We start from the raw sequence: 27,131 nt of genomic DNA, 5'->3' as shown, positions 1-27,131 counted from the left end.
GGTAGAGAAGATAAGAGTGAATTACACTGACCTTTTAGGGTGAGACACTTTAAGAGATGAGCCGTGCAAATAATGTAGATGAAGACTGTCTAAAATTTCCCCTCACTGCCAAACGCATGCTGTAGTTAGTTCAGCCGCTCAATTTAAAATATATTGTCAAGAATGAAAAGGGGTCCTTTGATATAGAGTACATAATTTATATAGTGTCATTATAACATTAAATATTGAAACGATATTCATTGGAAGTTGAAAGAATACTGGTTAGTCAATATAGAAAATGCATATAACTTTGTGAAAGTGAAGCAGAATGGTCAGAAATCTTGATTTTTTTGCCTAACATGTTCATTTGTTGTCAGCATTTCTAATTTCTAATAGTGTAAATTGTGTTCCTTCTCTCTTGTGTGGATGCATTTTTATTAGTAAGCTACCAAGAGACTGCTCTTATATTGTTTTGAAGTTATTTTTAAGCTAAATTACACCATTGTGACTGCAGGTTTCAGTGTTTGTCTACCAACCATCACAACACAATTTGTGTTTGACAGGTAATAAAGTCAACCTTTTATCATACTGTCTAAATTAAAAAAAAAAAAAAAAAAGTTGTGCTGATTTTACTATGACCATAGGATCTATTTTTCCTGAAAGCTGTGATGTCTTGGAGGATTTAAATATTTTGAGATTTAAATACTTTATCCTTAAATTTAGATACAAGTTAAACAGTATGCACGAAAACAGGACAAAAATTTAACAGAACTCAAAGGTAGCCATACAAAAGAATAATGGGCTGAGAAAGGAATTTTTTTTCTGGTGTGAAATCTCTACTGTACTTACAGGTAATAAGAGTAGGAATAAGCATGTCTTCTGAAGCATGGTGAGGTGAGGCCGATGATGACAACAGAGCAAAACCCAGAAGAAGGACAAACACATTTGATTAGTTCATGATTTGAATGAAAATTTGTTTCTGACTTTTAAATTATTTTAAATTGATAGACTACCTGGTTTTCCTTCCACAGTTTGAATTATTTTTCCTGTCTACCTGCACAACCTGCCTATCTGAATTATAAATTTGGTTGTCTATGTGTCCTCATATGAAAACATTTGCTGTCACTTCACTTCATTTTCACAGATGCTGAATGGTTTCCTTTCAAGTGTTTGACAGTACATCTAGTTGCCTGCATATATGATTAAATTTCTTTCCTGCCTGTTGGGTCAATATGTTTTTATTTCTTTGCAAATTCTCAACAATAAAAGCCACACTGAGCCATATCAGGCCATCTATGGAATATTTTAGTGTGATGTCCAAAGATATTTCCTTAAAATACTCAAAATCAGCTGTGAACCAGCCAGCAGTCAATTAAATTAAATGAGATCTATGACTTGTGAAATGATTACTTCACTCACCCAAAAAATTACACTTTTTCATAAAAGCTTTGCCGGTCATTAACTTAAGGAGATGAAAACACAGACACTGATCCGTCCATCATTCAGTCTTACACCCCTGTGTTAAGGCTTTAGCTTTAGCTCACACTATGAAACAGGTTTTAACTATATGACTGTTTCATTATAAAATCAGAAAAATTACATAAAAGTAATTTAAAAAATGGCAGTTTAAATATACAAGGAACTCTACTAATAGCATTTGAAATAATCAAATTAGACATTGGACATGTTCCAGATAAGGAACTATTTATTCATCCACTGAGCAATATTAGAAGTTTACCAAGGGGGGTGAGTTTTGGGTGGTTGAAAGCAGTTCCACGGTACTTCAGAAAAAGGTGCGTTTGGTTTTCTGTTGTAACTACACTACACAAATACCCAGGACAAATGTCCAGCACTAACTCATATATGGGAAATAGATCATAATCCATTTAAATCTAGTCCTCAACAGAGGTCTTACTTGGCTGACAGCTGATCGCTTTTACTCAATGTAGCATATGCTAATGTGCTAGCATGGAGCTCAGGGCTCCATTAATTTTCCAGGGACTCAGGGGTATTCCATGATTTGTTATGCTATAGATTACTGAATGCCTACCCAACAAATATATTTTTTAACTTGCAGGTTTTCCAGTAATGCATGAATACTTAATTTGGGTTTATAGAGGGAAATAAAAGTGAATAAAAATAGTCCAAATATACAACACTGATGCCTCCATCACCATCTGGAAGGTCAGGAGATAGATATGGGATGAGGAGCGAAAAAACAGACCAAAAGGTAGAAGATAGAAGAGGAACAAACAGAAGCAGGGAGGATTCATTTAGATGAGTGTGACTTGTAGTGATGATTCCTGTACAAGGCCATGGTTTTACTCTGGATTGTGTTTATATTCGTTATTCACAAAATATGTATTATCACTATTATTTATAGTTAATTATGTCTGAAATGTAATGAGCTGCAAGGCTAGGAAAAGTAATAATAAAAATCAAATTAACAAAAACATCAACACATCAAAGTTGAGCCAAGAAAATCTTACCAATCTAATCAAGTTTTTATCTTCCCTTTCTATCCTGTTTTGATAATAAAGCTATACCACTGCACATCACTTGGCCAATATCACATTCATCCATATGTGTGCGTGTGTGTGTGTGTGTATGTGTGTGTGAGTGAGAGATCTGCTCCTTCTGCAATGGTTTGCTGGCAACTTTGCCCCCTGGCATCCTTCATCTATGAGTGGCCAGAGATTGGGATCTCATAATACAGTATGTCAGGACACACAACACACGCAAACATACACATGGAGATTTAGACAAACTCGTACTTCATCAGAGTTTTTTTTTCAGTTTTTATAGCTCGCTGAAGTCATGCACAGTTCAGAAGGATCAATATTCCCATTCCAATTTAAAGAGGAGTACACCTCACACAACTACTGCAGACTGCTTCTAGGCATCTATCCTTATGGTACACCATCTCAATTTCATATATGTTATGAATTTTTTAAATACTGATGAACAGATAAAATACCCACTGTAGCTTTACAAGTGGCACAGGTGTTACTGGCTGCTAGTAGTGCTGAAACAGTATTTTTAACACTAATAACACTTTTAAATTACACAGTCGAATGGCATGCTAGCTAGCCAGGTATCATAACAGTTACCAGCTTGCAGCACCTATAAAACTATATTTAAGAACAGTATAGGCTGCAGGGATGCATCAAAATCATTTGTGACCGAGAGAGAGAAGTTTTTTGTTTTTTTTTCAGTTCTAACCATCTAACCAAAAAAAAAAAAAATCAATAACACAGCCTATTAAGGACTGACTTAACAGGCTGTGTTATTATAGAATAGAATAGAATAGAATAGAATAGAATAGAATAGAATGCCTTTATTGTCATTATACAGGATGTACAATGAGATTGGAGGGCCACTCCTGTTCAGTGCCATGTAACAGAAAATCAAACTCTCTAAAATAAAAATATTATAATCTAGTATAATCAATATCAATATAATCAAGAGATATTATTGAGTTTTTTGTTATTGTTGTGTGGTTTTTAGCTGTGTTTCTGTTTTATGATGACATTTGAATACTTTGTCATTGCCTTGTCATTAATAATTAAGTGCCTGAACCCAAACTTTACCGTATCTTAGACCTAATTCTAATCTAAAGCACATCTAAACACAGTTACACCCATAACCCTCTTTAAGGGCTCTGCTGACATTGTCCTTATGATATTAATAAAGTGCAGAGCACTGAGAGCCCAGCTGTAAAAGCCACAGCCATTAAAACTAGTCATAAATATTAATATAGGGTATAAAAAACACTCCACCAAGTTGTTCAGGGCACCATGTGTGAGACAGACTGAAAGGTGGAGCGAGAGGAGGAGAAGAAACCAAGTTGGATGTGAAATCTGAAATGGTGAAAAATTTCATATTTTTGTTAACAAGCCAAACCTAAGGTCTCCACGTCCAGGAGCAAACGCATGGTAAACTTTTTAATAAGTGACTATGAGTGCAAAATTGAGTATTCAAGGGCATACAGACGTGCAGCAACACAGAGACAAGAGAAATAATGCAAGGCAATACATATATATATATATATATATATATATATATATATATATATATATATATATATATTAGGGGTGGAACTTTAACGCGTTAATTTCGATTAATTAATTATGGGGAAATTAACGCGTTAAAAATTTTAACGCATTTTAATCGCACTTTGCACCGTGGAACGTTTCTCAGTGCGCGAGTTCCCGGCATACAGATTATATCGACGCACAATGTCCAAATTAGAGGCCGCATCCTGCAAAGGACCCGGCCCACGTCTTTCGCAGCCCACGAACACCACAAAGGCCGGAAGTGAGCGGCTCGCCTTCATATCAGCGTCACCTGCCGTCACCTCTGTGTAGCTCATGTCGCCTAGCAACCGTGAGTGCGAAGCACAGCTGTGTAAAAGCAGCTGGTTAAACGGAGAACAAACTTTTGCTCCTTTTTGTGGTTTAATTTTAAGTCTTTATTCAAAATAAGCTGTTAAAAGAAGCATAACACATTTCAACATCAAGGAATACAGCTGAGTGAATGGTTAATTTCCAACTATAACAAGTGAGACATTAATGTTGAATAAAACTATCCAGTTATGATGCTTAACTTTAATTTCAGGTGTTTGCTTATCACAGGAGCACTTCCACCCTTCATTGGTCTGTGTAGTAGACTGGTGGGAAAATAAACAAAATTTTGAAGTTTAAGCTTATGTATATTGATTTATTCATCAACTAAACTTAAATTAATATTTATCATGTCAAATATTGAAATGCGATTAAAATGCGATTAATTTCGATTAATTAATTACAAAGCTTGTAATTAATTCGATTAATTTTTTTAATCGAGTCCCACCCCTAATATATATATATATATATATATATATATATATATATATATATATATATATATATATATATATATATATATATATATATGTATGTATGTATGTATGTATGTGTGTGTGAGAGAGAGAGACTGACCTGATTTATGTTATTGTTATCAGTGGTTGTATAAGACCGTATAAGAGCACACAAACATGGACAAATGGCCAAAGAAGGAGATTATTATCTTTGGCTACATTCATGTTGCTTTAAGCAGATTGTAATTATTACATATTTGGGAATAAACAATGTTTATCTTCTTTACTGCAATCTGTAGTTAAGAGTGCTCATAATCCGGCAGATTTAACAAATGCACTATTTCAACTGTTACAAAACCTGAGCCATATAATTGTTTTGTTTTTACTTCCAACCTACTATAATTGTGAACCGTTTTTTTTTTGTTTTTGCACCATGGAATTAAACACTTGTCTAACAATGCATCCCCAGTTCTCAGCAATTGAATTTGAGGGTTAAAAAGTTTTATTAAAAGCAGCAAAGGGCGATAACTTAACATCCATTAACATTTGTTCTTCATAAGAAATTGTTCTACAAAGTGTTCTTGTTTCATGTACCTGCTTACTAGGGATGTGCACAACTTGATGACAGCAACAGAAATATTAATTATATTCTTATTTCATTAATGTACAATGGCAGGTACCTGTTGCTCAAAGATGTTATGAGGCTGTAACAGACGCTGTGCCCCACTCTAAGGTTTAAAGCAAGGAGGAAACTGAAACATAACTAACCTTCATTACGCGACGCATAACCACATTCAGCACAAACAAGTGTATGCTAGCCTGCAAGAAAGGAAGGGACTGCTTCTAGCACTGCTAATGTTAGCCACACTTCCAAATTAATCTGGAATTCTGTGTGTGCAATGTTATGCATATAACCTGATTTGATTATTGAGGAATGCGATTAACTGTTTCATAGTGCCCTTGAAAACACACGCAGTATTTGTATGGCCTGTGTTTAACCTCATTTATTAGATTATGTGTTTTCTGACTTTTAGACTTAGTCAACTAGTCTGATGTTTTTCCCCTCTTATTTAAATGACTAGTAAATTAGTCACCAGGAACGTCCCTGGTGATCACACAGTATGAGTTTGTACGTCTGTGTGAGTGTATAAATTGCTTGCCATCACCAATTTTAAATGTGCTGTAAGTGGACCATCAAGCATTTATCTCAGCAAGCTGCAGAGTCCATTATTCAACCATGTGTCACATCTGCAGAATAGGGGTCAAGTCCAGCTCTGTTGTGAGTGTATGTGTGTGTGTGTGTGTGTAAGTCTGTCTGTGTTAACACCACCAATTTATCTAGGGGTAAGTCCAAGTTTAGCATGGAAGCACTCAGTACTTTCAAATGTGTGTGCCTCTTAGTAACTGTGTTTGTGTACATCCTCCAGTTGTGAGACTGTGAGTTTCAGTCCACTGTGTGTGCGTGCGCACACGCACGCACGCACGCACACACATGCACACACCTTGGCTTCACAAGAGCCTGCCATTTGCAGTGGATTCAGCCTGAGACCATTCCCTGGGCTGGGCTGACACCAGTTTCTAATCGTCTCATTTCTCTTGTTATAGATGAGATCCCCAGGGTGCAGTATGCTATCTAGGAAAAAGGATGTGTCCTTTTCTTGTCTCGGTGTGGAGGTTTATCATTTATTTTGTGATTTTATTTATTTATTTTTAGATTGGACCAAATACATATAGGGGTAAATTAAGCTATTACCAAAAAATATAAAGAAAAAAGAGAGTGTTAATGTTGGTATTTTTTACAATTTTCTAAAGAAATCACCTCTCAAAGAGGAATATTTGTCATAGAGTTAATCAAATACAGAGGTTTTCAGTAAAATAATAAGCTTCTGAGCCCTATTTTTTTCACCATTCAAATGAGCTGACATTCATATATATTCAATTTTGTCAGAGAAAACCAGAGAACATGGGGAAAACCTGCTCGCAGGTTGGCACAAAGGTCAAGCAAACTCCACATAAAGGAGATTTCAAACCAAAGAACCTGTTTGGCAATAGTGCTAACCACAAACTTTCATTATTTCTGATTTTTTTCATTATTATATTTTTATTGAAGAGGCAAAAGCTTTTTGGAAAAAGGTTAGATAACTGCTAACTCAAATTTAGGCCTAATGCTAAGAGTTTCAAGAAATTAACCATCAGTTTTGGCAAAATTCCCACTTTCGCTGAACCTGAGTGAATGTCCACCATCCATGAGGACTGCTACAACCATACATACTTACACTACTTCACTATAAATCAACTCCTTGAAAATGCCAGCCTTGGGTCTGCTTTGAATACATTTTAATACATGAACAATAGGATAGATTTCCCATCGGACTGCTCGGCCATATAACCTTTAGTAAGGAATCTTACCAGTGTGAATACTTCACAATCCCCATAAATACTAAATGTAACATTTACGATAAAGAAAATGTTTATATTATTTATTTGTAGCAGTGCACTACAACCCAAGTTATCTAATCAATAGTTTAATTATATGTTGTTATGTACAGTAAGGTTATGCTTATGCAACCTTAAAATGCAGAAAGGGGATTTATTTGAGAAAATGATAACTACCATGACAGGCACAGAGTAGATTGTCTTTGAGTCCAGGAACAGTGTGGGTGGAGATATTTGTGAAGCGTCACATTTTATTGGCAAAGACATTACCACATACCACCATCCTAATCATCCACCTCTGTTTTTGTTGAAGGCAAACACATAATTTCTGTCCTATGAAGTTGGATTAATTATTTAACCTTTTGCTATTTTTTTTAATGCCTAGATATATTTAATTACACCAACCTGCTCCTAATGTACTAAGTACCATAATGGAAAACATTTTTCTTTTCTCTACCTGAAGTTCTGTCTTCCTGTGATGGAAATTTGACTACAGGTGTAGATATCTTGCAAATAACAAAACTATTATGAATTTATCAAAAGCATTGCCCAAGTATTTGGCAGATAAATCTCTGATGACAGAGGAAATGATAAGTAAACTTTGATGCAATGAACGTGCTCAGAAATTATTGCAGTTTCAAATGTCCACTTTTGACAAGAAAAAAAACACATTCAAGAAGCTAAGATGATGTGCATCAGTGATGTAAATGTGCACATAATATATATAAAGTATTTCAGAAAATGTTTACCAAAAGCATCTTATATTAACTTGTCTTCCTAGCTAATAGTGGCAGCCAAAGAAGCCATTTAAAAGTCCCATCAATACCTCAATATACCACTAAAAAATTACTCCACTTAGATCTTCAGCCATCAAGGAAGACAAAGAAGTATACAGACTAATGACACTAATAAGGGTAGGGAGCAAGACAAGTGCACAAAGGACTTATAATATCTAACAACGGAACTCTCAAAGTAACATAAAGACCTAAATTTCATCCACTTAGTGGCACAGATCTGGCAGTAAAAAAGCAGTCAGGGGAGCTTTCAGTCCCTGCAGTTTCTCAGTGGTAACACAGCTGAGAGAAAATTGCATCCCACAGTGATTAAAATATTAGGTGTTATATTTTCAGTGTCTGAAAGAAAACAAATACGTAGCCCCCAAAACATCTTTAAGTGTTGCATAGGTTAGCACATTCTGTGGTCCTTTTCAGCAACACTGAGAGTCACAACCAAGGCAATTACACACTGTCTGCGCAGTAATTATATTGTAGGGTATGCAGCACATGTCCCAAGCTCAAATTGTGGTTTTTTTTTTTGTTTGTTTTTCTTTCTTTCTTTTGGGAAGGGGGGGGGGTTCCCCCCCAAAAAAAGGATATCGGGTTTTTACAGGTATCCCAATTCAAAGTGACAAAGTTTTCCATGAAATATATGGAGGAATTTTCTGTGATATTTTTAATGACATTTTTTTTTGTTGGTGCTTTAACTAATGAATTTATTAAGTATGACCAAATAATATTTCACTGAAATTTACTATTCAATGGCAGTAACAAGATGCATTTGGAAACCACTAAATGCCGAGGTGAAAATCACATTGAAGAACAATGTGGAGTGGATGTGGTCATGTCTAGAAGTAAACATACAATACCCCACGCTCAGAGTTCTCCATGTGTGAATCTCTCTATCGGAGCAAGGGCAAGGCAGGTACAGGACGGGACAGGAAGGGGTGGAGCCAAAGACAGGAAACAGGAAGATAGAGAGAGACATAAAAGGGTGTGAGATTTGAGTCAAAGAGGTTGTGTTGAGAAAGACATCTGTTTCATTTTAATTTTTTTAGCCATTCTTTTTCATTCCCTGACATTTATTTCTTTTTCCATTTATATTAAGCATATTAAACCAAAATTCAGACCTAACTCTATAGCACTGCCACTCTTTGAAGCACTTTATTATTTTTGTATATATGCTAAAATCACCACAACATTTATTCAAAAACATTCAATTAACAATTAATTTAAAGTAGAACTGATGCCTGATTTTGATAGTGAACTGTCTCCATCTTAAATGGCTGTGACAGTCTTTTTTGCTTATCCTTTATCATTAACTTTTAAATACTGTACATAGCAGCAAACAAATCCAGCTGGAGAACAGCAAATATGAACAGGCTTTAAGGGGGGGGGGATAAAGGTTTATTTAAAATAATTAAAGAAATCATACCAGCTCCATAACAGCTGACTCCAGACTAGCTTGTAGAGCTCTCTTATGAGTCAGTCACCACTATACTACGAGTGTAATGCATTAGCTTTAGCAAGGCACAGTTATGACTCAGCAAAGACACTTTGTAAGATTTGGATTTCACATGAAATAGTTCAAAACTAATAATTTGCAGGTTTTTTAGTTAATGAAAAAGATTGTTATTATTAATCTTATTATTAATAACAGATTATTAATATTATTATTATTGATAATAATAATACAGGGAAATACATTTGTTTATAGAGAATGTAGATTACTAAATATTAAAAAAATAAAATATTCAAATGTCTGTAGATGAGATTGATTCCAAACACAATAAAGGTATGCAACAATTTCCTAAAAAGAAAAAAAATAAAATAAAGACTGACAGAAGAATAATCTCAGTCAGAAATGAGTGGTAAGTTATTTATATATAAATACCCTTCCCCATACCTGTATTTTGTCTTTTTTTTTTCTTTTTTTTTTTTACCCATTTTGCTGTGTTTGAGACAATTGTGTGTAATTTTTGGGCAATGGGTGTGTAGCCCTGAGCCAGTTACTCTACATAGAATGTGAGGATTCTATAAAAACACCTCAAATATCTCATCTCTTATTGCTGTCTGTGTTATGGATACATAAAGAACTGCAAGTTCCAACAAACAGTCACATCTGAGCCTGTAGCTTTGAGTTTATGCACATTTACATATGTGTATTTACCAAAAGTTGTACTCAGTGGTAAAAGCATTAGATAGCCAGGTAGTAAATTAGCTTGTTTGTCTGACTAACCTCCCTTCTGTGTTCTTTCTTCAAGGTATTCGTATAATTTGTTTTTGTTTAGGCTATGAACCTGAAACTGCCGGTCCCTTTTTAACGTTGACGTGGGCATGAAAAGTGTATGAAAGCTTCAGATAAAATACAATCACAAAAGGCAGTTATTGAGTCAGAATTTTAAATAGCTTGGATAAAAGGAAATAGGGGTGAAAAAGTTTAACATATTTTTCCATCAATTTGCAGCTCCAAAGATGTCACCTTTTCTCAGTTTCTTGGTTTAGGTGCTTCTCTGGCATTACAAACAGAAATCAGCCTGTGTTCAGGGAGCTTTTGAGACATTAATTATTCATCGCTTCTCCTCTTAACCTTCTTATAAAAAGTGTGTCTTCTGGTGCTGGGTCTTTGAGCCCTCAGGGCCACCTGGCTGTAGGAACACTGAATCCCCATTAAGACTTCAGCCTTGTTCAGTGTTATTCACTTTTACATACGTTATCAGCAACATGTCCTGGCTTTCTTCAAAAAATACAGTCCATTTGGAACACGTGTAATGGTGGTCTAAAAGATTAATTGGACAGTTAGTCATGCACTTCCTGACAAAGTTTTGGTACAGAGTAATTTATGAGGTTTGAAAGGCATGTAAAACGCTTTCAGTTTTTATTAAAAAAAAAATCTGCCACCGGGACTGGCTGAAATATGAAGTGTAAAATATAGATGATCCCAGATGTGTGATAAAAATGCCACTGTCTGAATCCATCCATCTGGACTGGTTATATCAATTGTTTTGCTTTCTTCTGTCTCCATGACTCCCCACTGTCTCTTGGTATAATTTTAATGAATTCCCTTTTCTTAAATTTTTGCCATTCTTGACATGCACTCCATCATTTCATTTGACATGTATGTGCCCTTTAATCCTGACTGATGACCTGGGTTCGCTTAAGTTCACCAGAACATTTGAGCAGCATCCCAACTGCTTCCTTCTTTTCTTTCCTAACGTCTCATTGCTCTTTTTGCCTATATCCACTGCAGCGGTGTTTGCCCTCTAATTGGCTTTTTATGTATACTGTGCCCTCCTAGGCTGGTTAGCATCTGATTAGCATATCCACTTGACCCCAAGGTTAACCAGTGGTGCCTGGTTTTCAATTATCATATTTTTTCGAACCTTATACATTTGTCCCTTCCTTCTGTCCCTCCCATTCTTTCTTTTTCTGTTTCACCTCTACATTCCCTATCTTCACCCTCTTCTGAGGTCTCCACCTTTACCTGTCTTGTTACATCATGCATTTTCCTCTTTTGGCTCTGATGAATTTTAACTTTGTGTTTTATATATTCTCTGTTAGCCTGAGTTAGTCTCTGATTAGCATTTCCAGTCTGTGCCCTGCCTGACTCCCCCAGCCTCTTCTGTTCACTTAAAATGGATACAATGTTATATTTGACTAGCAATGATATCTGCCAGTTTACTTTTATCTGTGCATGAAGTTTTATGTTTCCCTTTATGGTTATGACTAGGCCCACGTGCCTTTGTCTGAGAAGGAAAAGGCATTGTAAGGTCTTTTTACCTTACAATATAAAGCAGATAGAGGCAACTGTTTGTTGTGATTTGGCGCTATATAAATAATATTTAAATTAATTGAACTGAATTGAATTGCCTTGTCTAATGACAGGAAGGAGGTAATGTTTATGGTAAAAATTTATTAAACAACCAAAACAAAAGGAAAAAATGTCAACAGCTGCTGAATGATAACAGGTTATGAACTAGGCTTTAGTCACAAACTCCAAGTTGACCAAATACTTGTTACATTTACACAATATTTTGTCAGGTTTTTTTTCCAGCAATTTTTCGAGTGCCACTAGGATTCTCTGTCTCAGCAAAGTTTAGCCATCACATCGTGCTTGAGCCAACTTTTTGTTAACTGATAACTTTACCTTGACAGAAGCAGTCAATCCACCTGAAACATGACCTTTTTCAGTGTTGTGGGTTACATTTTAGTGGATGTTCAGACATCACTAAAACATTTTACACTGAACACTGTATTTTAAGAGTAGTACAAATACAAATATTTAAAGTATTAAACCATTAATCAGTAACTATCTATTCCTTGCAAAAGCTACTGAGTTTTTAGGATATACAATTATTTATTCAGATGTTTGTTTGTAAAAAGATATCTCAGTTTTTAATGCCTTAAGCACCTGGACCAAGTAAACATACTGTCTTCATGTCTTTAGATTCACTGCAGCTCTTAGTTTTGAAGTGTCTGTACTTTTATAATAAACATTGATGATTTATGATGAAGTACCAGAAAGTGGTTATTGGAATGCATTCACATATCAGTCATCAGTCATTACTCTACTTTTACTGGTGACAAAAAAAAAAAAAAATCTTTATTTTGTTATTTGTATAGTAAACAATGGTCTATGAAATGTTCTTTGGAAGTTGAAAATATTAAGAAAAACAAAGTTGCGACACAAAACTCAAAGATGTAAATCCTAGCAAAACAAATGTAAAAGTATGGAGGATCGAATGGGTTAGAGAAGAACGGGGAATGGACGGAGCAGTATGGAAAATTAAAGAAGGTAAGAGGGAGAAGTGTAGGTGATGGTGGCGAACCAGTGTGCAAGTAAACAACAATATCGAAAGCTGCTAAATGATAATACAGTTCTTATGGGTTTTAGATATCTTTAGCTCTGGGGAACTACATCGTTTTTATTTATTTGCCTTTAAGGGTTGGAGGATTAAATACATCACCAGGTTTAATATAAAACCTTTTACCTTTTATACTGCCAAAAAAAAAAGAAAAAGAAAGAAGAATTTAAGTCTGTGGCCTTAACAGTAAGTTTTTAACCCAATATGTTTGATTAATTTAATCTCGTAGGATTTTTTGTTGTAAGAAACAAACCTAAATTAAAAACATTTTAAATTGATTCAGTCTTATGAAAGGTGGTGAAATCTTTTAAGTGTAAAACTGAGAATCTGTCACTCCACTCCACTCCAATATATAGCTATCTGCCTGCATATATATGCTATGAGGACACTTAAAACTAAGTATAAGACCTATGCATTAACCTCACTGGCTTTTAATTGACTAATTTGCATTAAAGGTGCCAACTGTAGCATAATTTTTAATCAAAAACTTTTTTTTTAATAAAAGCTAATCAAGCTCCAAACTGGCTACAAACAAAAGGCTACAAACTGCCAAAAAGAATGTGTTGATAATGACTTACTGTCAAAATGCTACATTTAACACCTTTAAGATGCTACTCTGTCCTGTTGTTTAGTTTACTACCTACCTGCGTTTGAAGGTGAGAACAACTCCAAGAAGGATGATGATGAACATAAGAATCCCAGCAATCACTCCAGCCATTTTAACTGTGCTGTCCACCTGTTTCTCTGGCTCCATGGCATCAGAGTCCTGCGTGGAGGCACCTACATACGCACACATGCACACAACAACACACAGGTATGCAAATAGTCACATTGGTTGGGAACCTCAAACAAATTACTAGGTAAATACATTCACATAGAAATGCATGCATGTACACATTCATATATATACAGCACAAGAAGTTCCATACAAACAGCAGGTCTTGCATACACACACACTCACACACACAGACACACAGTTGTGGTCAGGAGTTTATATATATTCATCATGGGGCATGAATGTCGTAGTAATTTGGAGCTTTTAATGATTTCTTTGAACTGTTCTTTTCCCAGGGTGTAATGATTGTTCAGCATACATATTTAATGATAAAAAAATAAATAAATAAAAATAAAAGAATTGGGAGCATAATTTTGAATTTTGGATTTTCTCTAATCTATACAAGGTCAAAGGTATACATGCAGATTCATATACATACATACACATTCACTCACTTCAATATTTAATAAGTGGTGCTGAAGGGCTTATTAACTTCTCACTAGTGATCATGATTGAAAACAAGTGGTAGTTTCCCTCTGCCAGCATAAAAAAAAATTTGCTTGACAGCACTCATTGGTTTGACCAATAATCAGAACAATGGTGAAGTCCCATGAATTCAGTGAAGATCTAAGTAGAAGAAGTAGTAGAATTATAGATTTAGAGAAGTTGGGAAGGTCTCTTGGAACCATTTCTAAAGAACTGTAAATTCCAAGATCATCAATTCAAACAACTATATGGAAGTACAAGTTATTCGGATGTGTCCCAACATTGCCAAGGTCTGGAAGAAGACCCAAACTGTTACCCAGGAAATTATGACAGGAAATTTGTTAGAATGTTCAGGAACAGCCCAGGAACCACCAAGGCTCAAGCCTGCCATGAACTGGAAAATACTGGAACACCAGCATCACTGTCCACAGTGAAGCCAGTTTTACATCACCGCAGACTAAGACAGTGCCAACCAAGAAAGAAGCCTCTGACACAAAATTTCACCTTCAAGCTCAACTGAAATTTGCAGCTGCCCACACGGGTAAGCCATTCCTTCTGGAGAAAAGTTTTATTGTATGTTGGAGGCTTGTAACACCATATAAACTGTCAAGCATGGTGGTGGTAGCATTATACTCTAGGTCTGTTTTGCTGTCAGTGGTAGTGGCATATTGCAAAATTTAAAGGAATAAATTCCAAATTCTCCAAATTCTTCAACTTTACCTCAAATCAACACCCAAGACATTGAAACTGGACACAACTGGATCTTTCAACAGGACAATGATCCCAGATACACATCAAAACAGATTTTAGAATAGATAAAGCAGACTAATGACCTTTAAATGGTCTTCAAAAAGCCTCAATCGCAACCCTACTGAAAATTTGTGGACTATGCTGAGAAGCTGGGTCTGTGCCATAAAACCAACAAATTTAAATGAACTCTACCAATTCTGCCAAGAAGAGTGGTCAATTATCTAGCCAGAATTATGCATGAAGCTTGTTGATGGCTACCAAAAATATGTGATCAAGGCACATTTAACCAAATATTAGTGGGTGTGTATATATATATTTGAGCCTGTATGTATATGTACAGTACCAGTCAAAATAAATTTCCAAAATAAATTTCAACTTGTGCACCCAATTCTTGTTTTTTTTTTTTTTTTTAAGTCATTAATAATTGATGCTGCACAATCATTCCACCCTGGAAAAGAACAGTTCAAAGAAATCATTAAAAAAAACAAAATTACCATGGCATTCATGCCTCATGATGTGTCCAAACTTTTGACTGGTACTATATATATTAAGCATAACAATATGACCACCTGCCTAAAATTGTGTTGGTCCCCCTTTTGTTGCCAAAAGAGCCCTAAGTTGTGACGTGGGGTTCTTGGATTGAGATCTGGGGAATTTAGAGGCCAAGTCAACACCTCAAACTCGTCGTTGTACTCCTCAAACTGTTCCTGAACCATTTTGCTTTGTGGCAGGGTGCATTATCCTGCTGGAAGAAGCCAGAGTCACCTTTCCATGAAAGGGTGTACATGGTCAGCAACAATGCTTAGTTAGGTGCTACGTATCAAAGTAACATCCACATGGATGGCAGGACCAAAGGTTTCCCAGCAGAACATTGCCCAAATTGTCACACTGCCTCTGCTGGCTTGCCTTCTTCCCATAGTGGATGCTGGTGCCAGGTGTTTCCTAGGTAAGTGCACACGCACCCGGCCATTCCTGTGATGTAAAAGACGATGTGATTTATCAGACCTTCTTCCATTGCTCCATGGTCCAGTTCTGATTCTCACATGCCCATTGTTGGTGCTTTCAGCAGCGGACAGGGGTCAGCATGGGCACGCTGACAGGTCTGTGATGCACTGTATCAGAACAAGCATTAACTTTTTGAGCTACAGTAGCTCATCTGTTGAATCGAACTACATGGGCTGGCCTTCGCACATATGCGCAAGTGAGGCTTGGTGTCCCTGTCACTGGTTCATCACTGTTCCTTCCTTGGACCACTTTTAATAGAATAAATCCTTGACCATTTTTCCTGTTTCTGACACATCAACTTTGACGACAAAATGTTCACTTGCTCCCTAATATATCCTAGCCACTAGAAGGTGCCATCATGAAGAGATCATCAGTGTTATCCACTTCACCAGTTAGTGGTCATACTGTTATGCTTGAACAGTGTGAGATTTTCATATACAGTACCAGTCAAAAGTTTGGACACACTTTTGAGATATATACACACAAACGTGTGCACACACACACAGTCATACATATGTACAAAGACATAACATATATATGCTGACAACAAAGAAATACTGGACACACTTTATCCCAAGGTGAAGATAAATTCTTAACACTTCATCCACATGAAAAGAGGCCACTATCACTCTTAAAAATCATGGTAAGTAACATAATAGGCAAAGTATGAAATATGATCAGTTTTTGTTCAAAAATGAAATGTTGAGAGAAATTTCAAATTTTGCATTCAAATGCACAATAAAGAGTAGAAATACTATGACAAAGAACTCAAGCTAAGTTTCTCATTTTAAAAGTAAAATAATTCCTTTCACAAATGTGGATATTTCATTTTAGAACAAAATGATTAAACTCATTTGGATTGATGAATGCTAAATGGCTTTGCATTACTGGAAATCGTAGAAAAATCACAGCTTGATGAATACGTAAAACATCATAAACAGTAAGATACAGGCATGCACAGGTCACGGCAAACATTGAAGTTGCCAAAAAAGTTAGCACTTCATGAACTGGTGATGATCAATAACCAGTTACTTGCAAATTTACTATTTTGACTGTTTTGACACACTTACTTCCAAATGTAATGATGCATTTTTAAATGCAGTAATGCATCTTAAAGATAAATATATAGAGCCTAATCAAAAAAAGTTGGTTTCCTTAGACCATTACTGACTTCATTCCACAAACATGAAACACAGCCAAAGGACAACGCACAAATGTGTAAGTCAATAAATGACATCAAGTTTCAAGCTCTACAAATGCACAGAGAAAACACAGCATATGAGGAGGATTAAATAATTTGGCAAACAAGTGAACAAACAGGACAGAAAACAAAACTTGGGGAAGGTGGATACAAGGTTGTTGTGTAATGTTGATTTCACTGGACAGGAAAACACATTCAAACATATGGAGCACTGATATGATTGGGCAGTTTGTGTGAAAGCAAATTCTGTGTATTTCATTTTTTATAACAGAATAATGTGAATTTGAAGTTATATTTTAACTGTTGTTTTCATTATTTTTAATAAGCGATCTGGACAACACTGATGTCATAAAGAAGGTGACAGATAGGACAAATGAAGTGTATTAGGGCCTTATAAAGAGATGTTCTTCAGTTCAACTGATGGTTTCCTTCCTATATATGTTTTGTGAAATGTTTTCAAAAACTTCTACGCTTAACCACAAAAATATGTTGGGGGGAAAAAACTGGACAGAGGAAATTAATTTTTTTTTTCTCCATTCTTTTATACAGCACAGTACTTTTGGTCTCTACTTTAAGACATATGAAATAAATGCTCTCTTACTGTCTCTAATAACATACAATATTTTTATCAACTGCTGTTATAATAGTCAAAGAAAATTAACATTATGTTTTATGTAGAAACCAAGAGGTGCCTGTCAATAGACTGAATGTCAAAAGACTGATTACTTAAAAACTGACTGTTAATAAAAAAAAATAAGAAACTGGAAAGACAAAGACCCCTCAACTTGCAATTCTGCACATGAATGCCCCTGTCCTCTCTGAGACATTTGCCAAGCAGATTCTTGTTATAACCTTGATAGACAAAGACAGACGATTAATAAAGTAATACTGCTGCGTGGGAGTTCAGTTTAATCCCCTGTCTCTCTCATCTTCACCCCCTGCAATAACAACACAAGGTTGGCAGTAGAATACACTGAGCTAACGGCTTAAGTACCTAACCTTGGCACACTCAGTAATGGCTGCTGCAGTCCTCAATGGCTGCAGTGAGGAGATGTTCTTTTAAAAACCCTGAATGCCTTCAATGACAACATATTCTGAGTCTTTATAGCCCAATCATGGACAGCCTACCTGTCTCAAAGCTGTATCATCTTTGGAAAAAAGGGTTCTCTATCTGACAATTTAATGCAAAAAAAAGACATGTATTTCCTCCCTGTGGATTTTCAAATGAAATCAGACATCAGACAGATATTTTAATGGAGGTTATTGCTATGTGCAATATTTTTCAAAAGCTCTGAGTTCTCAAAACTTTTACCTAATAGCAGCTGATCTTAAGTATTTTATGAAGATAAATTCTATATAAACTTAGCACAAGAAAGTAAGAAAATTTGTGTTTAGTTGATTATTTCTTTGTTGCAACAATGCTTCTTGGTAATATATCTGATAATGTTGGAAAGTCTGTTCATTTTCCCTTGAATGGAGAGATATTTGTAAGGAAAACACATTTGCAGGTTGAGCAGCAGAGTTGAACATGTGGGTTATACCCATGAAAAATTTGCCAGATCTTCTCTGCTAACGCTAAACAGCTTTTTCTGCTATTGACTCTTGTTTTGAGCTTCTGGTACCCCAGGTGACAAATAGGCTCATCATCATTGGAGGCAATCTCAATGCAGAGAGATACAATGCTTTAGATTCTGCAACCAGTGGCAATTCCGTGTCTCAGCAGTCTGGGACTGAACTCTATCCTCCAACATGACAACGCTCACCCCCACAACGAGGGCTTTATCAGAGGCTAGCTCCAAAAAGTGGAGGGAGTGGAAAGGATGGAACTGCTTGTCTGCAGTCCTGACCTCATCCCCCCTGAACACTTGTGGGATCAGCTTGGGCGTGCTGTTCATGCCAGATTGATCAACACAACCACACTGGCTGACCTGCGAAAAATGGTGGTTGAAGAATGGGATGCCATCCCACAGCAGTGTGTGACCAAACTGGTGACCAGCATGAGGAGGAGGTGCCAGGCTGTTGTGGCTGTGTATGGTTCTTCCACATGCTACTGAGGCCCCTGTTTGTTAAATGAATAAATTGCCAGTATGTCCTATTTCTTCTATCTATCCATCCATCCATCATCCATCCGCCAAGTTTAAACATGTACAACCTTTTTGTGCTAAGTTTATATTTATGAACAAACAAATAAATACATTTTAAAGACATCTGCATTGTGTCAGTAGATCTACATTGAAGTTAGCATACTAACCCCTAGCACATGCTTGCAATCATGTGTAATACCACCCTCTACTTCAAGATGCAACAGTGAGTTACTGAGGGGTTGGTTTCTGCACAAGTAGTTGCTCAGAAAGCAACGTACCCTTGAAAATTAAAGCAAACAAAGAAGAAAAGCATCCTGCGAAACAACAGCGGTCCGCTGGAAAGAAACCTTTTTGTTTTCCTCTTAGCGCTTTGACCTGATACACTAGATTCTGATTTTGACTTCAACTTTTTTTTCTGGAGCAGAATACCAATTTAACACAGGCAAGAACAGAAAGAGAGGCATAAAATGCTAAGTGTAAAATATGGTTGGAATAAGAATTGTGAAGGAGCTTGGAGCTATGATTATTTTTATACTTGTACACACCCAAGCAATTGCTGTAGAAAGGAAAGTGGTTCTGCAAGAAAGGGTGCCTTTATTCAGATGTTGGAAAGGTGCTTTTAAGAAATAAGGGACTTTGCAGGACTTGTTGAAATTACTTTTAGTATACAATGTAGTATAGCATGCTACACTGAATATACACTTGCATTAAGGTGATGTTTTGAAATGTTTTATCTGTCAAATCTTTTTTGAGATTGTTAATCCGGTATTTCAGAATTTTTTGAAAATATTGTACATGGCAATAATAATGAATAAATTAATAATACAGTGTTGTTCATTTCAGCACAATGACTGTAATCTTAATCAAAGCTAATACAATTACCCCACAAGCACAATTATGTGCCATCTCAAAGCTTGCCATCCTGATTCAGACCATTTACAGATTTTAACCCATAACTATACCAATCGTGTGCAAACAATTGTCTCTCGGATTACTAAATATTTACTTAGCTAATTCCTTTTCAGATAATAAGCCATGATATGAATAACTGTGCAGCCTGCAATTCTTTTATCCCATTAACAGCATCAGAAAATAACATTCAAGGCACATTATCTAATAGCCTGTGGCCCTGTAATCAACAAAGGGTTAAGAGTGCAAGCTTCAACTTGTCCGTGTCTGTCAACTACATTATAGTAACACGAGAGTCTTGTGCGATCATGCAAGAGACGAGTTCACACATTTCCCTGTAGTCTGTGCCCTGGTAATCACCCCACAGGTGTATTAAACCTCAATTTCCCCCCTGAGTGATCCACAATATGTATCACCTGACACATTTCAGTGTGACCCCATTTGTTCACACTTCACCAGCCCATGTGATGATTGGGTTCAACAGTTCATGATGTAACAGTAGAGGACCCTATCTGGTGATGAGTTCAGCTCCATTTAACATTGTGATTGGCCAGTCTGAGAGCCAATCAGGCACACTTAAACAGAGTTCTGACCAGGGCATAGAAGAAATGATCTAGTGTGACTCTGTCCATTTTATGATGCAAAAGGTTGAGATGAAGCAAATTGGAACAACAAAATAAGACTGATTTCCAACTGGTGCAAATACAATATGGAGGACACCATGCCCTCATTTACTTTTCTACTGTGTGTTTCAGTGAACAGGTGGCCTGTAAGTACATAAAATATATGCATCCATCTTGCTTTCTTGCCACAGGTACTGGCAGGTGGTGTAGGTATTATTTTTTTGGCAGATACCAGGTTGCTAAAAATAAATAAATAAAAAATCACGTCATACTGTATGAACGTCCTCATCTTTTCACCAATTGTAACTTTCTAAAAAAAAAAAATCCAGAAATTCTTACATATACTTATGTCAGCAATCAGGGTTTTTGTAACAATACATTCATCACTCATCTGCACATGTAGAATAGGATCCACAGAGAATGCAGTGAGCTAAGCCTGCATAGTAATGGCCACAGGAATTTTATTTTATTATTATTTTTGTAATGTTATCTCAGCAGAAAGACATTGGTAGGAAAGATACAACTGTTCTGGCAGTCCCTGGATGGCTGTCTAGGTGCCTGAATTCATAACTACTTGGTTTTCACAATGATAGGTTGTCGTGCCAGGACAATACTGTCGGTCTGCAAAACAGTTGCTGTGTTTTGAAGGAAACATAAATACTTTAGGGTGCAGATATACAGTGGAGCAAATTGATAGTGAAGTGGTATACCTTAGAAGCAAATGGATATGAACAAAACATTAAGTTTATTGTTATATAGGCTCAAAGAACCGTTTGATTGTAAGGACAATAGAGTCTACACTGGACAGTCACTGTTCAACAACTTAAATGCACCCTTGACATAAACCAGAGATGAATTGTATTTTTTGTTATATCCCTTTTGATGCATAGTGTTCAATGTATTCCTCAACAGAAGCAATGCAGAAATCTATGAACTACAGTTAAGAAAGAAAAATACACAACTATGTTGTCAAATACTGCCAAAAATTATCCCAAAAAAAAATATGTGCAAGATGAGAATATAAACTTCAGAGAAAATAAGGTACTGGCTGAGGAAAAAAGAAAGAAAGAAGAAGATGTTGACTTCTGTATTAACGCAGAATGGAATAAAGACAGAAAACATTAAAGGGGCTGCCTCAATGTTTGCCATTATAACTGTGACAACATTGGGTTGGTGATGATCCTGATTGCTTCCAAAAGGTATTAATCCCCTGAATATCTTGTGTTCTGAATGCACTTATGCTGTGTGAGTGTGCACATTTGCAACTGGGTACGGTTGGGGGGGGTTGTTTTTTTCCCCATTTATACCTTTTTTTTTTATGTTTCGCCTACTTGGAGACCATGATAAAATTATAAGGGAGGAATTATGGGTAAAACCAGAGATATTAAAAACATAATCTCATCCAAATGGAGAGAAGATTGATTCTCCCAGCTTCCAACGCACTCCTGCTGCCCTGAATGGCATATTAAATGGTTCTTTTCTGCAGGCATGTGTATATGTGTGTCAGGTGCAGATCACTGTTTGAAGGTGGGTGTATTTTGTGTCTTCACAAATGTGCTTTTTTCATGTGTTTGAGTGTCACAGATCACTGTGCATGTGCACTGAATTTGACTTTATATTGGTTATATTGGTTGTCTAATGCATTTAAATGGAAGATTGAACATGGCATAGAATTTGCTGCAATATTTGTGTCTGAGTTAAAAAAATATATATATTAGGTAACGGAAATGTAAGCATCTTACTGCATGTATGTACAGTGTGTAGGTTGTTTAAGTACATGCTTGCTGGAGCATGTATGCGTGTATAAATATCATAGATGACCATTGATCTGAAGGTGTCGTTTTCAGGTACTGTTTGTCAGCAGCTGCAGGGATCATCCTCTGTGGATTAGTGCTACCATGGCTGAGCCTGTTTAACAGGATTACTAATCTGAACTATGCTACCAAAGCGCTCCATGTCATTTACATGTATAGTTACTCTTTAATCTGCCATTTGCTGTGTTTCTGAACATTTCGGTCCATTCTTGTGTTTATGCGACTATACTTGTGCATGTGTAATATATGCACATGCATTCGGAAATGTGTCTTTGTTCAGTTTTTCACATGCGTGTGTTTGAATATGTCTGTGGTCAAATGATGCCTAGATTAAGAAACTGTTCTCTATGAACGTAAATGGCAATGGTGGTGGTTGTCTGTCAGCTGTCACATACACACACCAGTTTCCATTAATGTTCTGGTCAGCAGGACACTGTTTACTACGTAGTTTAGTGCTTTTAAGAACTAAACTAATATGTCATCATCTGGCCTCTACAATGGATTTTTGAGATTGGGGGTTGTTTACGTGGAAAACTCTGAATATCAATATCATATTGACCATATACAATTCAATTAAATTCAGTTTTATTTAATATAGTTAAGTTTAGCGCCAGATCACAGTCACCTGAAGGCATATGCATTATTCTCCAATTTAAAATGCTGACTATCTGACAAAACATACTTACAAACATGGTACATTAACTGAATGACAAAAATCCTGAGTCATGTTATTAAAAAAAGATAAAGATAGCTTTATGACCTTTTTAGCACATGCCTAAATGTGATTACATATATACGCAAAATGTTATGGGTGATTCAGGACATGTACTAAGTAATTGTATGTATGTGTGTATTTCTGGGTTTGTGATTTATCACATATTAAAAGCTGTGTATTATACTGTGTGTAATATCAATTGTGGCTCCATAGGGTAGTGGTTAATACATTGCTGGTTCAATTCCAGCTGGAGACACAAATCCCCTTTGAAGCTGTGTCAGGAGGGGCATCCAGTGTAAAACACATGTAGCTACCTGCTGTGGTGACCCCCTGTGACAAGGGAGGAATCAAAAGTAGCTTCTTCTAATGTACATAATATCTATTCTTCCCCAACCCAGTGCTGATAGCTACATGGCAATTTATAGATCCCTAGTTTACATTTTTTCTGATAACAATCCCAAAAAATTGGGCGTACAATGATGTTACTGGGAGAAACAGAAATGTTAGGTTTGAACTCTGATTGCCTCTTAAAGAAATTTAGATACAGCTGCTGTAAGCTTACAGGTAGAAATGCAGAAAGGCTTCCAAGAACCAAGTCCTTCGGATTATTAAAAGAAAAATTAAATAGAAAATAAAAAGGTGTAAATAACTTAACACTAACTCATTCTTAGTGAGTTGCAATGCATATTTTACATATACTCTATACTGCCAAAAGTATTTGTCTGCCTTCATGCCCATATAAAATTAAGTGACATCCCATTCTTAATCCATAAGGTTTAATATGATGTGGGCCCACCCTTTGCAGCTATAAGAGCTTCAACTCTTCTGGGAAGGTTTTCCACAGGTTTAGGAGTGTTTATGGGAATTTCTGACCATTCTTAGAGAAGTGCATCTGTGATGTCAGACACTGATGTTGGAGAGAAGGCCTGGCTCACAGTCTCTACTCTAATTCATCCCAAAGGTGTTCTATCAGGCTGAGGTCAGGACTCTGTGCAGGCCAGTCAGGTTCTTCCACACCAAACTGGTTCATCCATGTCTTTATGGAGCTGCTTTGTGCACTGGTGTGCAGTCATGTTGGAACAGGAAGGGGCCATCCCTTTCACTGGAACTAAGGGGCTGAGCCCAACTCCTGAAAAACACCCCCACACCATAACCCCCCTCCACCAAACTTTACACTTGGCACAATGCAGGCAGACAGGTACCGTTCCCCTGGCAACCACCAAACCCAGACTCGTCCATCAGATTGGCAGATGGAGAAGTGTGATTCGTCCCTCCAGAGAACACGTCTCCACTTCTCTAGAGTCCAGTGGCGGCGTGCTTTACACCACTGCATTGATACTTTGCATTGAGCTTGGTGAATTAAGGCTTGGATGCAGCTGCCATGGAAACCCATTCATGAAGCTCTCTACACACTGTTCTTGAGCTGATCTGAAGGTCACATGAAGGTTGGAGGTCTGTAGTGATTGACTCTACAGAAAGTCGGTGACTTCTGTGCACTATGACCCTCAGCATCCACTGACCCCACTCTGTGATTTTCCGTGGCCTACCACTTCATGGCTGAGTTGCTGTGATTCCCAATTGCTTCCACTTTGTGGATTATTTATTAGTGAGGACATGAGCTCCTGAGAGCGACCCATTCTTTCACAGATGTTTGTAGGAGCAGTCTGCATGCCTAGTTGCTTGGTTTATACACCTGTGGTCATGTTAGTGACTGGAACACCTGACTTCAATGGTTTGGATGTGCGAGTGAATACTTTTGGCAATATAGTGTACGTTTCCAAAACAGAATTAGTAATGTAAAAATGTATGTAAAATGCTCATAATCTGCACTTTCACAATTCTCAGTATTGTCTCTTTTCCACTCCCTCACTTTCTACTCTGTCCCTCTCTCTCCTTTTTCCATCTCCCTCCTCAGATGCTGGTGAGATCTTCTCACAGTGTCTTAGGATTATGCAGGGACGGGTAAAAACTCACTAAAGTAGATGGAAAATTCAAGCAAGAGATAAAAGGACAAATTTAGACAACAATTGAAAACAATGTTTTTCTGGTGAAGAGGTAAGCAAGTACACCTATCTGCATGCACAATGCTACAGTAGGAAGGTTAAAAAAATCTTTGGGGATTAATCAGTCTTTCTTTTTGCTACCTTTTCTTTTTGTCATGTCAATTTATCTCAGCCTGTTTCTCTCTGTTTTATCTTCCCCCTTGTCTTTTGGACTTTATCCTTTTTTTTCTTGTCAAAAAAAAGAAAAAAAGATGATATTTCTCTCTGTGTGTCTCGCTCGCTCTCCTTTTTCTTATTTCTGTCAGCTCTAACTGCAGTTGAACCCTGCATCCTCACTGTGCAGCCTGAACAACACTTCATCCATTGCTTATGGTATTGTGCCATAAATGTCACATCATCCCAAGATACTCACCTACAAATACTCCTCAGGAGGGTTTTTTTTAAAAACATTCTGACTCAATCTGTTGCAAATTCAGATTGCAAACTGACTCATGATACAGCGAGGAGCGAGCACTTGGCAATGATGGGAAAACAGCAGCAGTTAAAAAGGAAAGTATGTTTGTTTGTCTGTCTGAGGTAGTGCAGGTAAATGACAAGTATAATTCAGGCATGTTTCTCAAAATTTAACTTTTACAGTATACTCAAGCACACACACACACACACACACACTTACTTAGATAGCAAGCCACATGTTGCATCAGTATTGCACAGTGTCTGTGTGAGTTACAACACGACTCTGAACACCACCAATTATAATCGACCTCAGGACTAATGGTAATGGGAATTAAAGCTGACATATAATACCAATGTGTGAATGACAAGTGGTGGTTTTGATGCTCCTGTGAGCTACAGTAGCTGAGAATGTGCCGGGCATTCAAACCCTGCCAGTGTAGGAGTCTCACCTATCAATGTATGCTTTCTGGTTTATTATGGCCTCAGTAAGCAAAAAGGGTATCATTATTTCCATTTTGCAAAATAACACACAAACAACAGTCTTTTGGCTAAGAGCTATAAAAGCTGTTTTTACATTGCAAGCCCTCTTTTAGTTCTGCATTACTAATATGTGTCTTGAATGATGCAATCCACAACCATGGCTAAGAATATGCCGTAGCAAAGAGACATGCATGCAAAAGAGTAGCAACTGTGTTTCATGTGGCGGGCTAGCCGTATCAGTGAGTGAACTATTTATTTATTTATTTGACTGATTTGGTCTCGGTCATGCTGCCAGATTGTCTGTGTATTTGCCACAACAACAGAACAAACATTGCTTTGAGAGTTCATTCTTACACAAATGAAGAACACATGGTGCAGGATATTCTTTCATAAGTAACTAACTGCAAGTATGTTTTAATGTTCAAAATACTTAAAAAATGGTTTGTGAGTATAAGGATTGCAATAAGTGGACAAACTTAAGGTTCAGTACAAACTCAGCCTTGCATATCTATATTAAATAAACTCGTCTGACATTTAAAATAAATTTCTCAAAAACTGAAGCAGGATAGATTAATAAAGCGTGACTTCTGCCACCTATCAGCTGATGTACAAAGGAAGGGATTTAAAAAAAAAAAAAGTTCCTTTTATGCATCATGTCCGTCTAAATGGTCCTCTGAACACAATGAAGATTGTATTTTTTTTTTTTTATTTATCATATTAAACTTGTGAAAGCAAGTTCAGCTTTGAGATGAAATGATTTTTAACGCACCCAGGGATCTTCTGCATTCATATAAATATTATCTATATTTATTCAATTGAGAATTTCACTCGCTCCAGACTTGTGCACGATATGCATAATTCTTTCTGCAAGAGCTTGCAAACTGAATTTCCCTCAGGGCTATAAGTGTTATGGTATTCT

The 27,131-nt window shown here is 36.7% G+C and overlaps 1 protein-coding gene across 1 annotated transcript in view; it reads right to left on the bottom strand.

Moving 5' to 3' along the window:
• The window catches only part of LOC115779987 (receptor-type tyrosine-protein phosphatase T-like), a 355,835-nt gene that overhangs the window by 44,542 nt on the left and 284,162 nt on the right, over nucleotides 1-27,131 (bottom strand). Inside the window, exons 21-22 of the mRNA XM_030728898.1 lie at nucleotides 13,559-13,694; nucleotides 829-855 (exon numbers count right to left, since the gene is read on the bottom strand). Of these exons, the coding sequence (XP_030584758.1) occupies nucleotides 829-855; nucleotides 13,559-13,694 (163 nt within the window). The remainder of the gene's footprint in view (nucleotides 1-828; nucleotides 856-13,558; nucleotides 13,695-27,131) is intronic.

This window comes from Archocentrus centrarchus, chromosome 5 (genome assembly GCF_007364275.1).
Source record: "Archocentrus centrarchus isolate MPI-CPG fArcCen1 chromosome 5, fArcCen1, whole genome shotgun sequence".
Lineage (NCBI taxonomy): Eukaryota > Metazoa > Chordata > Actinopteri > Cichliformes > Cichlidae > Archocentrus > Archocentrus centrarchus.
This window is presented reverse-complemented; position numbering and strand designations above follow the sequence as displayed.